General features: G+C 36.7%; 4 protein-coding genes across 7 annotated transcripts; 2 read left to right on the forward strand and 2 right to left on the reverse strand.

The window, feature by feature from the left end:
• Positions 1 to 214: 214 nt before the first annotated feature.
• On the forward strand, positions 215 to 5,420 carry LOC122412043 (class A basic helix-loop-helix protein 15-like). Of its 4 annotated transcripts, none has more exons than XM_043421305.1 (4): positions 215 to 972; positions 2,082 to 2,119; positions 3,187 to 3,419; positions 4,046 to 5,420. In XM_043421305.1, the coding sequence occupies exons 1-4, from the start codon at positions 893 to 895 to the stop codon at positions 4,388 to 4,390; spliced, it is 696 nt and encodes a 231-aa protein (XP_043277240.1). In that variant the 5' UTR covers positions 215 to 892; the 3' UTR covers positions 4,391 to 5,420. The 4 variants fall into 4 exon arrangements, with proteins under 4 accessions (XP_043277240.1, XP_043277231.1, XP_043277258.1 ...); XM_043421296.1 differs by having other exon boundaries at positions 215 to 968; XM_043421323.1 differs by lacking the exon at positions 2,082 to 2,119.
• LOC122412011 (DNA polymerase delta subunit 2-like) lies at positions 5,300 to 7,754 on the reverse strand. Its single transcript, XM_043421223.1, has 5 exons — positions 7,287 to 7,754; positions 6,890 to 7,194; positions 6,293 to 6,744; positions 5,792 to 6,084; positions 5,300 to 5,623 (listed from the first exon to the last, which is right to left on the reverse strand). The coding sequence occupies exons 1-5, from the start codon at positions 7,462 to 7,464 to the stop codon at positions 5,505 to 5,507; spliced, it is 1,347 nt and encodes a 448-aa protein (XP_043277158.1). The 5' UTR covers positions 7,465 to 7,754; the 3' UTR covers positions 5,300 to 5,504.
• A 177-nt stretch (positions 7,755 to 7,931) lies between these two features.
• LOC122412061 (NADH-quinone oxidoreductase subunit B-like) lies at positions 7,932 to 10,485 on the forward strand. The gene is made up of 3 exons (XM_043421335.1): positions 7,932 to 8,111; positions 9,129 to 9,671; positions 10,098 to 10,485. Exons 1-3 carry the CDS (start codon positions 8,087 to 8,089, stop codon positions 10,193 to 10,195), a joined length of 666 nt encoding a protein of 221 aa, XP_043277270.1. The 5' UTR covers positions 7,932 to 8,086; the 3' UTR covers positions 10,196 to 10,485.
• A 9-nt stretch (positions 10,486 to 10,494) lies between these two features.
• Positions 10,495 to 17,129, reverse strand: Mau2 (Mau2 sister chromatid cohesion factor). Its single transcript, XM_043421170.1, has 7 exons — positions 16,463 to 17,129; positions 15,410 to 15,589; positions 14,746 to 15,271; positions 14,256 to 14,503; positions 13,955 to 14,160; positions 13,613 to 13,815; positions 10,495 to 13,306 (listed from the first exon to the last, which is right to left on the reverse strand). The coding sequence occupies exons 1-7, from the start codon at positions 16,685 to 16,687 to the stop codon at positions 13,110 to 13,112; spliced, it is 1,785 nt and encodes a 594-aa protein (XP_043277105.1). The 5' UTR covers positions 16,688 to 17,129; the 3' UTR covers positions 10,495 to 13,109.
• Positions 17,130 to 17,697: the final 568 nt, after the last annotated feature.

Raw genomic sequence — 17,697 nt, forward strand, 5'->3', positions numbered from 1 at the left:
TGTGATTAATTTTTCGCATAAATTTCTATGGAAACCGAAATAAAAACAGTAAGAAAATGGAAAGTTCCAGCAGTTTATACAATTTCTCAATTCCATTGAAAACGCGAGCGAATAAAAATGTAGGGGGAGTTGCGTCTGAGTTTGTCAGATACGTCAAATTCAGTCAGTCTCCTTCCCTTTTTTTGACCACATTTTAACAAGCTCAGTAGCTTTCTCCCACTTTCAAAAAAAAAAAAGAAAATCCAATTATCTGGAAATTTAAGAATATACGCTTTTGGTGTGAATTTTTTCATTGACATTAGCAAATCCTCGATGTAATTGATAGCCAATCATATCAAACGAATTCTGAATGAATTTCATAAAATTCGACAGCTCGGTTGGACGCTTTTGCAAGTAGTAAATGGGAGCCTTTTAACGTCCTTCTGCTTTACAGCGATCGTGTTCCGGAGCTTTTTATTCATCGCAGCCATTGAGTTCACTGGTTCAGCAGGAGCAGCGGAGTGTGCTTAATAACAGTCGCTTAAAGAGATTCGTCTGTCAAATGCAGCGTACGGTCTGGCAGTAATGTACGAATGAGGCTCGATACGGAATACGAAAAAACTGTCAATTCTGTCATACGATTTGGAATCGTTCATTGTACCGAGGAACGAAAGGACAATGAGTGTTTATAGCGAAGATCGAGACATTGACTGGCGGAGCGAGAAATAAGGAATGCTGCGAGCGATAAAATTCGACGGCCATTCACGAGTGGGCTTAACCATACGCCAAAATGGATCCAACGAACCAGCAGGGTGCTTCGGATCCCGATAGGAAAGTGGAAAAGGAAGGGGAACGGAGATAGGAGAGCAAGTACGAGTGTTCAGTTATGTTGCGGTAATGGAAGGAACGAGGGATGTTGGGGGTCCTCGCGTGGGCGAACTACGTCATCCGCCCACCTGTAGCGCAGCAACACGCGCATCGAGACCACTGTGTGTATGTCGCGTTGCTATAACCCGTGTCCTCGAAACTAACATTTCCTCTCACCGCCCACCACCGCTCTTTTATTTCATTGATAAATTCGTATCTCTTTTGCGTTTTAACAACAACGCTTTTACGCACGGAATATTTTTCCTTCTTTTCCTGAGGATTATTGCTTCGGCATACACTTTGTACTTTTTCGCCATAGTTTTCAAAGTTCTTGAGGCCTCTGCATTGAGATTTTTCCCTACTTGCTCATATTATCTGTCACAGAATTGAAATTGCCCCTTGAAATTGTGATCGATGTTCTTTGCTGGACACGTGTGAACTCTCTCCCTCTGAACTAATGATTCTTTCAGTTTTAAATAAGCTTCTGAGGATAGAACGTGCGTCGATTAAAAATTTTCAAAACCTTTAGTCAAACCTCAAAGTCTGATCCGATTAAAAGTCTTTTATTTAACGATCATAAATCATCGTCTCTACTCCGTCGAATATTTTTTTGGAATTTGAATGATATTTTATTTCATCATAGATCATTTGCAATTAAACGAGATGAAGCGTATTGGCAATGAATATTTCCAAACTATTTTTTAAAAAAATGAAAGGAAAAAAAATATTTACTTGGGATTTAATATGAATAAGAATTTTATCCAATCCTATCCCAAGTGAATTCATTAATATGAAATTTTCATGTCACGTATTTGAATGCCAACAAGGGTGAAAAAGTGCACTGGGTATATGGAAGCATCGCGGAACTGTTTTTAAGGGTTGGAAGTAGGCGGAACGGCGGCGCCGACCGCACCCCGGCGCCTCGCCACTCTTTTTTTTCGTCCTCTCCCTCTTTTTCCCCCTGCGTGTCAGTAGTCGTCGCTCCAACGTGGCTCAACAAGTACGTTCCGCTCCGCGGCTGAAGACACGAACCAGATAAATAAACTTAATTTTGAATTTCCATTTCTATAAATACAAAAAGAAATCACGAGATTGACACAGTTTTTTGATAAATATTTTCTTTCTTTAAACTCAATTTAACATCAATTTGGCATTTTGAGAAAAACATAATTTTTGAAACTTTACAAATTTTTCAACGAAACGAGTGAATTAAAGTTTTATCGAAAAAAATACAGGGACTGCGAGAGTGCAAGGCAGATTCAATTCGATTACGGTGATTAATAATTTCAATAACTCTCTTTGTTTTCTTTGACACCTGTTGTCGATTGCTCGTTCAATTGTCGTTGTTTATGATTGATGTTTATTTCATATTCATTCTTAAATTATCCATTTCAATGATGCATGGAAGTTGCAACAATATGCGCAGGCATTTTTCGCATGTATAAAAATAAAAATTCCTCATAATTCATTTGTCAGACTACATAAAAAATGTTACAAATTTGCACACTGATTGAATGAATTACACTTTCTCAGATCGTTGTAAATCTTTAACAATACAATAAAATCGGGGTTTTTTTGAGTTTTTAGAATAACTAAGTTTGTCAGAATTTCGAACTGCTCGATGTCCAAATTATTTTTCCCTGTTTTCAACAATCGTCATAAATTTTCGTTGCGTTATCATTTGTGCCCTGGGTATTTTCTCACTATCTCACAAAATGCATGAATTACTGTTCCTTCTGCTCTTTGTTTATTTATCTCCTTTGTACAGCGTGCGTGCTTTTTGAACAGCGAGCATCCTTAATCTTGCTGTTTGTTTTTGGGGTATCAGATACCCGTTTTATCTGATAACTCGGTCCAGTCGAGTTTAATGCGATATTTTTGGCATGAAAATATTGAACCTGCACAAGAACGTTGAGTAGAGAAATCAAAATTCTAAATGACGCGTGCAGAAATGAAATGATCACTTGAGTTAGTGAAAACGAAGAGCCAATGAGTGTTCTAATAAGTGTTGATTTCAAATTTGCTCAAATAAGATATTTTTTCAAAAATTTTTTGAAATTTTGACATGTAATTGGAATTATTAACGTTCAATTATTCAATGAATGAAAAATTCGACATTTAAGTTGACATAAAAAAATGAAGATTTCGAAAACAAAAATGTTCATCTAGCGTGCAAAAGAATTGTATAAAAACAAAGAATTTATCGCTCGAAAAGTAAAAATAATGATGATAATGAAGAAACGTTGAAAATTGAAGAAATTAGGATTTCATTTGATGGAAGGCTTATAATTCGGTTGTAAGGTTCGTCTCGGTAAACTAACTAATAATAACATTAAATAGGTATGCGTTCGGAAATGAGCAGTGAGGACTCATTGAGCAAAGATTGGGACGAGCCGGAAGAGCCCCAAGAGAAGAAGCGCTCGAAGCGTCGTGCTTCCAAGCGAATATCCCGTCACAATTTACGATCTTCCAAGTCATCACGGGTTACAACCCCGAGGGAGAAAACCCTCAGGAGACTTGAGAGTAACGAACGCGAACGCATGAGGATGCACAGTCTCAACGACGCGTTTCAGGTGAACATCAATTTATTATGTTTCCGACTCCCTTTTACCACGCTGGAAATCTCATCGCATCGAAAGAAATATTGAACGACTTCCTTACTAATCCGGTACTAGTAATAAAATTTAATGGGCACCCAAAGATGACATTTTTCCACCTTTTTTCTCTAATTTATTTGACTTCAATTTTTGAATATACAAAATTTCAAATAGCCTCGTGTTTCATCGAGATTCAAAAGTGAATTTTCCTTATGACGTTTCATACTTTTGGATTTATCAAAATCGATCAAGTTCCGATATATTTTATTATAAAAAAACTTTCATTTGGATTAAGAAAGCGTCCTCTACGTCTGGATCAACTCACCGAAGCCAGTTGTTATTTATTGTTGTGTACTCGTGAAAATGGATTCATCAGTTTTTACTCGATAGTCAGGAGAGTGTAATGTAAAGACAATTATGAGAAAAGGTCAATTACTGATTGCTCCCAAAGACATGGGAGGCCACACGAACACCAAAATTCCCCAGGGACGTTTATTCTGAACCTTTTTTATATATTAGGCCCCAAGTTCCATTGAATATTGCGCCATAAATAACATCAAGTATGAGTAATGTGACATGAAGAATTATCTATATATTTGCAGTCTTTGAGAGAAGTGATACCGCATGTTAGTAAAGAGAGGCGTTTATCAAAGATCGAGACTCTGACGCTTGCGAAAAATTACATCGTTGCTCTGACGGATGTAATTTGCGCGATTAGAAGCGAGGAACAATCCGACATGACGAATGACCACGAGCCGGATGAAAAAATTGTCGTGGAGGAATCGTCCGAAGGAATAACGACCGTTTGTCTGAATATGAACACACCAATATCTTCGAGATCTTCCAGTCCGAGTGAGACTTTTTCCGAGGTCGATAAAATAGTAACGTGGAAGAAGAACGTCGGTAATGAGATGAGCAACGGCTCAATGAGAAATCACAGCCTCTGAAGGCATGTCCGGCTCATTCGTCTAGCCGGAATTTAAAACTAACGACGAACAAAGTACGTATTTCGTTCGTTTGTTTCATTCAGACGCATCTTCGGAACGAAATCAGGCTTGCTAACTGGAACATAAGCGAAACGATTCAATTATCAAACGATTACGAAATCAACGAAGAGAGATAAATACAATATAGATAATTAGACGACAGTGTTAGAGAATTTTTTAACTTTCTGCCAATTGTTTGCTGTGTCTAGAGTAGACTTTACTTATTCTTCCTCGTAAAACTTGAAAGTATTCTGTGTGGAAAAGAAGAAAATATGAGAGCGTATACATGAAATGTTGAAAGAGCGATGCCAAAAATCTACCAAAGTATTATAATACGAGTATTATTACTGCAGTATTAAAAATAGAATGAAAATGTGACAGTTCTGAATGACACAGATGACTTTTAAAATCGCTATTTAATGGTAACTGTTCTTAGATTTATTTCTGTGATATTCATAATAAATGTTGCACCGCAACGGCATTTTTTCTTTCAACCGCAGCATTAATCGTCAGCTTAATTTTTCGATGGAGACTGTCACATTTATAAAAATAAGTTATTTTTAAGTCACTGATGATAATAATGGAATAAACATGAGGTTCGATGCTGAGATAATTAATGCATAAGTTCAAAATAATTTAAACTGTAGCGAATGAAAGATTTTTCTCCCTCCAAGAATCGCTTCGGTGGTCGATGGCATATCAATTATCGATCGCGAAATATCAAGTATTGAAATTCAGGGTATTAAAAATCAATTGAGCATGGAATGAAAAAGTGAATCGCTTGCTGATCAATTACTATACCTGCTTCATCATTCGTCATGCAGAATCGAGGGGGAATTATAATCCACGATAAATGCAAGGAAACAAAACTTACAGTTAATATCAAATATATATTTCTAGATTATGTATAGATAAATACATAAATATAATGTACGATACGATACAGAATTATATTTCAAGAAGAAAAATAAATTATATATTTCAAAGGTAATATTGCGCAGTCTTTTGAATATTACGAACCTACATCACGAGCAACGTTTCAACGTAAAACAAAAACGGCAAATGTTCAATCAGGTTAGCCCGAGCCGAACGAAATCGGCCAAGTGTCCAACGAATTCAAATCAACGAGAACGGCGGTCCCTGTTTTCGCGAATTTTGGTACACATATCAGTCTCACCGTTTGTCCTTCTTCACCTGCAACGAAATATTTCCTTTATTCGGAACGCATTTTTGAACATTTTTTCGTCGTTAAGAATGTAAAATACTGAAAAATTTTTACGAAAAAAATGACTATTCTGCCTTCATAGCAAAGTTAATAGATGAAACGTCAATGCGGTTCGTCTATCTCGTCGTCAAACTCACCAATGTACATTTTTGTAGCAAACTCTTCCATATTACCAGCAAAATATATATCCGGACATTCGATCATAACGAACGGATCTGTGCCAAAGTACGGATACACTGGGAGCGTATCAGGCGCGGTGGGTGCAAAATGACGCCAAATAAGAGTCTTTTCTAGCCATTCAAGAGCTGTCGATTCCTCGAGTCCTCCAACTCTCGTAATGTCGTTGATCGGTTGTCCACTCGAACCTGATACAATTCTGTTTGCTATTTTGCCAATCCAAGGATTCGTCGCGCCTCGAACGGTCTTATATCTGTAACGAATTTGTATTTCAACTATATTTTTTCTTTCGTTCTTGTACTCAAAACTTCTTCTCTTTCCTTTGCAAGAATGTTTAGACAATAATTTTAGATAAATTGTAAAAATATTTGGTTTTTTCTATAACGCTGATCATAAAATAATAGGAATTTGACAATGGTTAAATATCAATGAAAGAATTCATTGTCTGAAATTTTATGTACCTTGAAGATTTCGGTAGTATGCAGGGATGTAATGGTTGTTGCGGTAAAGAATGCTCCGAAGGATCAAATTGTCCAGGCATCAAGATGATGGGACAATTTTCTGCTATGCCGCTGAGATAAGAATCAAATCTGTGTGTTGCTAATATTGATTCAAGAGCTACTGGATCGGTATGAGATTTCTTGGATTCAAAATCGTATCGAGTGTATGTTTCGACCTTAGACCTGACACTGTTACCAGCTACTAGCATTTGAACAACCGAAGCTCCTTCCTTCTGAGCACTCGAGTCACCTACGAATCCGCTTATCCACTCTCTCAAGAGTTCTAGACTCAAGTTGTCAGGAGTATTTGCAAAATCGAAGCCAGAAACTATCAGTAATTTTCCCTCATTCTGTGTTGGCACTCCGGAACCAGAGATGCAAGGACAACATCCAGGAAAACACCAGTCGTCCACCTGTGGTAAAGAAATTTAATTCAATATAAAAAAAAACTTACAAATACAAAAGTCACAGCTCGTGCAATAAGTCAGACCCAGGAAACAATTCTTTGAAAGACTATTTTTTTTCTAATAGATGAATATTAAATTTTCAAAGGTTTACCCAAAATGCTCCATCATCAGTTTCATGTCCCAAAACTGCACATATAAGTCCAGTAACAACTGCTTTCGGGTTGGGATGATTACCCAACAATTTTGCACGTATTAATTCATTTTCAAGAAACAATTTATCTTTGTCGGATGTATAATTCGATCTCTGTGGTTGGTAAGGTACCTGGAGCTCTTGACTAAGTTCCTTCAAAATAGATGGCTTGAGTTCTTGATGTTTGTACAAAGTACCAATGACAATAAATGTTTTTTGATCGTTGAATTCGGTCAGACGATCTACACTCAAGATGGGATACTGACCTGCAAAGTGGAGTATTCATTTTTGCGTGAATCAATAGTAAAATCCTAATAATAATGGAAATAATTAATGGGTGAAAATAATCATTCAATACCCCATTTTATCTTGGCTGTGGCAACAATCGAATCCTTCAATGCCGCTAATCTGGCAATGTAAATGCCGCAGAATTGTTTGTGATAATTTTTCGTACCGATTTTAAATCGACCAAAATCATTGATCACAATATTTTGTCTTTCCAGACTCAATGATTCAGCTTCTTGCAAATCTATCATAGATTTCACAACTTTCAATAAATTATCGATGAATGTTTCACAATTTATCGGACTAGTGGAGTAAACTTTATCACCATTAAACGTCAAAATTTTGAGGTTATCTTTGCGATTGGTTATTGTTTTTTTTTTATTCAGTCCAGCTGTGACCTTGGGTAACGCGCCTCAAACCTTTCTTCTGCTATTGGTGTCTCGACGTATGTATCTCAATGTATACAAATAAGAAATCCAACTCATTAAATAAAATATCATTTTTATCAAGTTCTGTCACGCAGCCCTTATTAATTCCAATCGTACTTGAATTTTATTTTCAGCTATAATAATGGAAATCTAAAAATGGTAGATATTTAGAATTTGTCCTGTTCGAATTGTTAATTACAAAAACGGAATTTAATTGAAAAAAAAATTCTAGAAACTTTTTTTATATTAAATAAAATTACAATAGTGGGCCCCTTTCTTCAATTATTATTGACTGGGTAACAAAACGAGTCATGTAACATTTTTACGAAAAATATCCAGATCTGCTCTGCTATTGGCCATCTCAAATAAAATTAAAGGTCCCATACTACCGACGGTCAGACCGTATCTCCGACAGCGTACGAGTGTGTACGCAAGAGTAGGAAAAATGTTGTGTCCTGCGGTTATTTCACGTAAGTGCTGTACTGCTAAAAAAATCGAGAAGTATATTGTTGAAACTACAACAATTCTTTGTTTTCATTGTTTTTGTGGCCATGAATCATCTCACGTCAAAATTTAAAAGAATCATAACCTCAAAAGATTGTTCTCATTCTCATAGAATTAGTCAAGAGTGAAACATTGTACATCGTCATTAAAACTTCAACAATCGAAATATCACGTAATTACATAATCGTTTCAATTGCATACATTACGTCGAAGGAGAAAAAACGTCGCAGTACTACGACGGAAAAAATCGATCTATTTTTACGTTCATTTGACATAACCCTAATACAAGATTGTTGGAATGGGATGTTTCTAAGAGATACTCGAAAATACGATCTTTCCTAACAGGATAACAGCGTACCAATATTTCTGCAAATTGATAAAAGTGCCTATTAACATTATTTCAAAAATATATATTATCCCTCCTTTCTTGACAATAACACAGGAAATCTAAACGATCGAATTTCAAAAAGAGATTACATTCATTATACTGTATACAATCTCTATTAAAAAGATTATAATAACTTCAATCAACTAATTTGTTTACAAATGAAAGATTTCATGATGCCAATTAATAAAGGGTTGTTGTTTAGCTACAAGCATCCCAATACTATTACTTTTAGGAAAGTAAGAATACATGGAGTAGTATACTTATGTTTCATGTAATTTATTCTTGAAATGAATTTTTCTACATTTTCCGACTTCCCATAGAGATATCCAATGTTTGCTATGAGATTTTTTTTCAAGGAACCTTGAAATTTTCCAATGTTCCCATAAAAAACACACCTGAAAGTATAAAATGTTTAGAAGGAAGTGTTTGGATGTTGGATCTGTGAAAGTAGAAGAATGATCATTTTGTAGAATCCTGAATAAATCTACTGAATGCATGTTTCCGCCTATGAAAAAGCTTCAATAAAATAAAATATAAAGGAATAAGTACTTCAAAAGAAAAATAATTTCTAAAAAGAATTCAAATCAATCGACAGGCACCATACATCATGGTCTTGGTACTTTGGTGCGAAGTAACGGCGGTGCCATCGCTCCAATGTGCGGACAACTCCGAGGACTGGCCACAGAAACTAAAGCACAAAGCTCCGGCCAGACTGCACCAGCAAAGACAGAAAAAATACCTTACAGTCCATTTCAAAATACCACAAATATGGCAGAGTATGCGCTTGCACGAGCCGATGATCTTTTGAACTGGGGACGCAAAGGTTCCTTATGGCCATTGACTTTTGGCCTTGCCTGTTGTGCCGTTGAGATGATGCACATTGCTGCACCTCGTTATGACATGGACAGATACGGAGTAGTATTTCGTGCTTCACCTCGTCAGGCTGATGTTATTATTGTCGCTGGAACTTTGACAAACAAAATGGCACCTGCACTTCGTAAAATTTATGATCAAATGCCTGACCCAAAATGGGTTATTTCTATGGGAAGTTGTGCCAATGGAGGAGGCTACTATCATTACAGCTATTCAGTTGTTCGAGGGTGTGACAGAATCATACCAGTGGACATTTATGTACCAGGTAAGATGTTCTAGCCAAAAAACTTAGCGCGTGAATTCCTTTCGATACTTCCAACAGTGTTAGTCCGAACAAAATAAAAACCATTTAAGCTAGCAATGGCAAAAATATAGTAAAATTTTCTCCCTGTAGTCCCACATTGAAAGTTTTAACCATTTTCTTCGTACTCCAACACTATCAAATGTCCAAGTGCACAAGGGGCAGCTAATAAAGATATTCCCATTATTCTCAGAGAGACTTAATGTTTCAAGCCAATAAAAAATCACACCTTGTTTCTCTTAACCATAGTTGGTGAAATGAGACCAATATATCGCTTGAATTTTATACGAAAACTTAACAGTGCCGCATGAAAAAGCGCATTATGATTTGTACTAATCAAGTGTTGTAAAATTCTATTTGAAAGTTCACGAAATTATCGACATTTTTCAGGTTGTCCCCCAACAGCGGAAGCATTGATGTATGGAATTCTGCAACTGCAAAAAAAGATTAAACGCATGAGAACAGCGCAGGTGTGGTACAGGAGGTAAAAAGCTATGATAAAGTAACTACGCTAGTGCAACAATGGAGCACGGAGCGTTGAAACAAAAAGAAATATGTGCGTAAAGGATTCGTCGTAGTCATATATAGTCATCAACGAAAAGATGACGTAATGGAGTATTGCGTCGTGGTGGCAATGAAGATTCTCCAAATTTGTGTACCATCGAATTATCCCTGACAAAATGAAGAGTGAAAATATTGTACAGTTATTAGTTTCGTGAGGGAGTTTCTCAAAAGAATGTTCTCGTCGATGAATAAACAAAAACTCAATAATAAAGTATAACAAGACTTCGTCTGTACCATTTTTTTCCTCTTTCTCTAGTATCTTAAAAAATACATTACATTTGTGATAAAACAGCCTGTACAAGATCGTTTAATCGATAGACTTTTTTCGCACTCTCGTCAAATATCATTTTTGTCTCTTTTACACATTCATTCATACAAATCACTCCAACGGAATTCAGCGCATCGAAGCATTGCTATTATTTTTCGTCTTCATTTGTTTTTCATTTTTCAAACGTGAAACATTTTTCGAAGTTGTCTCTCATGCAGCCGATACGATTATTCATTATATATTCCAGAATTTCTACTAGATTTCTAAGCCAAAATCCTGCACAGCTTTACACGAGTTTCAAAAGAGGCGAAGCTTTTCCAGAGCTGCAGATATTCATTGTAATTTTAAAAAAATTGACCTCAACTGTAGAAGTTCAAATTTTCAGCTCCGAATATGAAGTTTTTTGTTGCCTCTATACATGGATCAGCTGTCGAACAATTTCGTTTGAAAAATGAGAAAATTGCCGTTCACATAATTTGGCATAAATTTACTGTTGATACGTATATGTGCTGATATACACATACATAAACAGGAAAAAAGACCATACGGGAGTGACATAATGACGATGAATTACAAAATAGGTTTATTGTACAAATTTGTTAAAATGGATAAATCGAATATACGCGATATTTGTTCTCATTACGTAAACAAATCAATCTTGAAGTAACGTTATCGAATGTTTTCTATGCAGGCCTGCAAGGAAAATAAAGGCTTTGACGCGAGTGAATTCCGGCTTCACACGAATTACTGTTACAGTCGATCGTTCGAATACGACAATACGACAAAAAATAAACACACATCAACGGTCGCTTTGCTCACGAAATGACCATAAATTTTCGGACGCTAATTCCCCAACCATCAATTGAATTATTTACAAGACGCTGCGGTAACTCGATAGCGCATATTATTAATTTAAAAATGACATAAAAGGGCTACTGCTTCTTTGGGCAGGCTATGTTTTTCTGAAAAAGTGCTCGAGGTACCGCGAGCGTTAAGGCCCCTGTGACGCCACGAAACACGCGTCAGGCTTTACCGTTTTTTCTTTTTCACCACGTTCAAACAATTGCTTCATTCATTAGTGAGAATAACTGATTGAAAATCGATATTCCTCAATCTAAGCTGTTCATGATCGTCGCAGCAACCCGCCTCAAGTCTATCGGGGTAGAGAAAGAGAGATTATTTTCACTGTACACATTATTCACAGATTTATCTAAAAATGATAAAAAGAATAGGTAATTTTCATTCATACGATGTCTCTCTTCCTCCGTCGACTATTTTTTGTTCATAAGCTTCAAAGTTTCTTTTTTTCTTTATCGTTCTACCAATTTCCCAAACCAAGTCAATAAATGCATCGACGAAACTTCTTTCTCGGTTTCACAACATTTATCGTCATTGATCGTCGAACTTTCGCAAGTTCCCACCGGAAGATTTGACTGTAGTATTGATAAAATTGTTGAATATTTTATAACGCAAAGCGAGTTCATTTTGACGGCAATTATTGTGCTCCTGCGTTTCCGTTTATAACGAAATATAAGATTGAAATTATTCATAAAAACTGTACATCGCTTGCAGACTGAAAATTTTGGTTGAATACAAAAATTTAAGTCCCACTTTTCACTAATTGTTTATCCTCGAAATTTCGTATTCATGAGTGGCAAATCTCTTTGAAAATGTACTTTCTTTGTTACTCCAGTTTCAGGGCATTTTACAACCAAATGCGTTACGCTTGTGTTATACAAATTTTGAATGCTAAAAAACAAATATACCAAAGAGCTAATCTTTATACGGTTCTTGAAGGTTCATGTCTATACGAGAAGAGTTGAAGTAATGAAAAACGATGAATCTCAAGCGAAATGAGAATGTATTACATTGCTCTCGACAGACTATGAAATTTTCACACATCTTCGATGTTGATCGTCATTACGAATAGGAGCAGAGGATTTATCCAAAATTTTGTTTTTCAATGAATATTAGACTGAAGGAGCAGCTACATTAATTTCTTGCATAGAGACTTTGATTGGCACATTATTAAAAGCACATTTACCATTGTCGTTTGCACTTTTTCTGGTTCTTAATGAAATATATCATAAGAAAAATAACCAGTTGTTAAAAACCTGCCAACGAAATAATTTTCATATTTTTTGTTTCTTGTCGCAGCCCCGACGACGGTACTGAATTGTTCACGTATTCAGAACTGAGACCAGGTTTCTGCCCCGAACAAAAACGATCTTCCTCTTTAAATCATTATCTTTCGGTGATCAAGGCTACTTTCCATTGGATATCGAAACAACTTTCTTCCTATCATTTGCTCAAGTTTCTCGTTCATTCGGTCCGACAAACCGTTGTGTTATAATCGAAAATGCGATTTAGCCACTTTTAAAAAAGTGTCCCGTAACCTCTCCCGATTAATCAGCAGCATTGAGAAACTTCCCAAATCGTTCCGAAGTAAACGGAAAATCGGTGGATCAATTTGCGTTTACAGCAAAGCGATTTCTTTGATTTCTTCATCTCCCGGCACTGAGATATATTTCAGGGCTTCGAGCCCTCTCGTCATCCTCGAACCAGACACGTTATAAGATAGCTTGTGACGTCGATGGTGGCGGATTGCTCGGCAACGCCGGTATTGGACCATCGGTCCACTGGATTAAAGCATGCTCAACCATTTGCGTGCTTTGAAAGTGATCTTTCAGAAGAGTTTGCGAAAAATTACAATGCATCTGGTACGCTTCACTTTCTCGATTTGGATCCCCACATATTCTGTACAAATCTGTGAATTTCAGAGCAAAATTCGTTACATTCGTTAAGTAAAAATATTAGAAAAAATGATAGAGATTCATCAAATTTTACAGGAAATAAATTCCTCTGAAAAAAATATTTGAATTTTTTATTTTTGAACATGGTCTCAATGTCACCCCCCTTCCTTAATCGAATCATAATGAAATAATAGCATTTGAATGATGAAATTTCATAAAACTATGTAAAAAATGTGTAAAATTTGTCAACGTTAGAAACGGAAAATTCCGATTTAAAAAAGATACGATAAAGCCCCGAATACACGAACAGGTTGGATTACCTTTAAGAATTGCCGATGCCCAGAGTTGCACATGAACATCTGGTATTTTAGATGCAAGTTGCATCGCTGGAGTCACCATATTCATAGACTCTCGACTGTTACCTAACGAGAGAAATATGTGGCCCAAAAGAACGAGACTACATGACGTGAGCCTATTGAGGTCCTCGGAATTTGCCATTTTGAGAGTTTCTCTGAGATATCGTCTAATAGGGGAAAAAAAAAAAACAAAATATTATACCATTGAAAAGTCAAAAGTAAGTTATTTTTAAAAAGTTTTTGACTAATTGATCCTTTTTCGATGAAAAAATGCGTCTTAGTTCTGCAAATAGCGCCACTTCTTACTTGGCCTCGTTGTATCGGGCCCCGAAAAATGCTTGAAGACCTTGAACGTAATAAGCGGCCGCCCTCAAGGAATGCGAGTGCGACGGTAAGGACTCTGGATTTATCCTTTCGAGAAGGGCGCCTAATTCGGCGTCCCTTTTCGTTCTCAGGTACACGATCGCTAGATTCAGATTGGCAAAAGTCCAAAGTTCTCTCTCCTGGGATGTCTGTAGAAAAATCGAAAATATCGATTTTTATTTCCTCCACCGTTAACGTATAGAAAATTTGGAGAACGATAAGGTGAGAGCATCAAAAATATTACTCTGAGGGCAGCCGTGAATTGAGCTTCGGCAGCTTCCATGCAATTCATCGACATTGCGTAAAGACCGAGGAGCGCATGCAACTGTGGCCTGTGACCCTGCAAAAGTCTGGATTGCCGTCTGCACAATTGACACGCCTGCGATATTTCTGCCAAAGCGACACTTTTGTTTCCCATCACCAATCTGCACATGACAATGTGCTCGAGAAGCATTAATTGAAATACCGATAGTATCGGCTTATTGTCGACGACTGAAAAATAAAAACACAAATCATTCGCTTTACATCGAATTTTTTTTCCACAATTGCGTAAAGTTGTCAGGTTTTTTATTATGATGATGCACCGAACAAATAAGAATTTCAGTCAATTTCAAAAACGAAATTATTTTCTAGTTTAATTTAATTTTTGGTACTATAACATTTTTATTATGGCGTTCATTTTTATACGGTTTTCTTTAGTTTGTTGTTCTTAATGAGAAGATAAAAATACTTACTCTTTAATCTCGCTATTTGTGTGAGAGCTTTGTCCGTATACTTTTGTGCTTTCTCCATGTATCCAGCTTGCATCGAGTGCATTACGGTTACTAGATAAACTAAAACGTACAAATGTTCCTTTGGCATCCATATAAACATATCACCGATATTCGAGCCCGTTACAACCTCGTCGGAAGGCCAATTCGGTGACATAATTGTTTGTATACTTTGTTGCAATTGTTTTAAGCACGGTTTGACGCTCTTGACTTGTCCAGCCATTAGAAAATGACAAACTTGAAGTACGAGGAAATAAACTTTGAGATATTCCTTTTGATGGGGATTTCCCTGCCAATTCTCGACGTGATGACTTGCCGAATTAAGCAACGAGTGAACCTCGCTAAATTTCTTATCGATCAACAGTAGCATACAACGGCTTAATAGAAACAACACCCGTGTATAGCTCGCGTTACTTATGTGAGAATAATCGACACCTACAGCTAGCAAACTGCTTGCTGCTACGAAATCCTTTTCAGACGCGTGAATTTGCTGTAAAATAAATTAAATCGATTATTTCAAAATTTCGAATAAAGTATCATATTTCAGGTTCCATGTAAAAGAATTACTTTGAAAATGTATCATACTAGATCAAATGTTTCATCGTCTTGCATGCGTGAAAATTCTTACCGCCAATTGAAAAATGAGTCTGCAGTGCCAGTAAACATTGTGCTGCGAAAGTTCAATAGCCCTTCGTAATATTGGTTTACTTAAATTGGGTTGCTGTTGTTGTTCATAAAGTTCTGCCGCCACGCTAGCTGCCTCAAACTTTACGTCGTCAAACGTATTGATATTTTGACTGAGCCTCCACTGCAACATACCAAAATATTAATCATTGTGCAAGGAGCATCTATTTGTATTTTGAAGCTAATAATGTATCTTAATCGATAAATCTACGTTCACAACCAATTTAAAAATAAATTGACTGTTCAACAAAAATTCAAATAGTAATTTTAACTTTTTCATGTTTTTCTGGTATGCCTCTGACACATGAAACATAAAACAACATGCCACAGCTATTTTTATACTTTGTTTTTTGAAATGATTGGATGTAATTGAGAGTTATGAAGCTAATGATTTGTCTTAATTCATTTCAATGAATAAACTTGATGCAATAAACTAACTATAAAATAAAAATACATCTGAATGTGCAAACAAGAATTCAGTGTTTTCAAAACGTGTTGCAGCTTTAGTACTCCATCAATTCAATGTCAAATTATCGCTCCGATCACTCAAGAAAACAGCTTCTTTGAATAAAGTATATGAATGCACAGTAAATAATTTGATCCGTATCAGAAACTTAAAGAAAAAATAAAAGGATTGAAAAAAAGTCTTTGTAAAAAGTATATTATCAATATCATTTATCAATATAAAAACATGCATCGTAAGAGCGGTGGAGAAGATGAGTGAAAATCGAAAAAAATAGCGCTGAGGAAATGTAGTTCACAAAAAGAGCGGTTGAACAACTAAATAAAGATGCTGGGGTGAGATTAGATTGAAAAAAACGTTTGTTATTGTTGGTGCGAAACATTTGCAAAGAGGTTAGGAATCGATTCGTCTGATTGTACCGAACAGAGAAATCATGATAATTGAACAGGAAAGTATCAGCGAGGAAAACCGAGACAGGAAAACGAAAAAAATAAAATTTATTGACATTAGAGAAGCAGGGAAAACGTAACTTACCGCTTGTTCGAGATGGGAACACGCCAACTCGATGTTTTTCGTGTGCATCAATAGAATATTACCAAGTTGTAGATGCGTCCGTGCTTCAACACGGGGCGGTGGTTTAAAGTTAAAAACGGCTTGTAAACACTGTATGCAAGACTTGATGTTAGGAGGACTCGAGGTACGAAAGTTTTCGGCTAAACCGAGCAACGAAAGATACCAAGCGTCCTGCGAAGACGCCATTTTGACATTTCTATAGTTTGCAGCGAGAGAGCGCGACCGGAGCCGGAGACGAGTGTTTCAACGCTATCGCTACTCTCCGCGCGCGCCACCGCAACACTGTTGACTCGCCCCTCCCCACCACAAAACACGCTCGTTCGCCCCGCCGTTAACGCCTTTCGCACCCACGATTCTTCAGGCGTAATAAAAAACAACAATGAAAATAATGAAAAAAGAAAAATAAATAACAGAAAATCTTGCCGGAAACCTCTAACCCTCGGGGATTCGTCTACTTTTCTCGTAAATTTCAACACAAAAACTACGAACACGATTATTACGCGAGACCTGCATTTATATACCGCGTAAATGTCACTCGATCACCACATCTATTACTCGATTCATACATACATGTATATTTGTCAAATTTCTATTTCATCTGCGCGACCACACTCGCACACTTTTCTATTGCGTAATATTTCACTGCATCCAGACAGTGCTGCCAATTTCCTATACTTTTCCGCCGACGCTTCTCCCCGGCACCGTTGTAACTATCAAGGAGAGAATGCAAGGGATGAAACCCCGCGAATGTTTGAATACGACTTCGTCAGTATACAATATTGAAACCTGATAAATCCAGCTGCTTCGAAACAACGCTATTCTTCAAATTATACCGATTCAAACATTCCAACCGTTTTTAATACGATCAAGAACATGAATGAACGAAAAAAATTATTAAGGCTGTTATATATTCATTCCATCGTGCCTCTCGGAAAGTTCGCTATACAAAGATGCTGCAACACCTGCCGCACAGGTGCATGAACATTTAGTAATATGCGGATGTTCGTATTTCTCCAATAAGTATTGAATGAAAACAGACTTTTTCGATAAGTGAATGGCATGTATCAAACAATTAGTCGGTTAGAGAAGCGTGGAATAGTCACAAACGTTTTCGATGAAAAGTTACTTTCCTATTGCTCCGTCAAAGTCGCGGGGCGCTCAGATTCCTGACCTGTCACTTCGTGCAAATTTTGTTA

Source organism: Venturia canescens, chromosome 1 (genome assembly GCF_019457755.1).
Source record: "Venturia canescens isolate UGA chromosome 1, ASM1945775v1, whole genome shotgun sequence".
Taxonomy (NCBI): Eukaryota; Metazoa; Arthropoda; class Insecta; order Hymenoptera; family Ichneumonidae; genus Venturia; species Venturia canescens.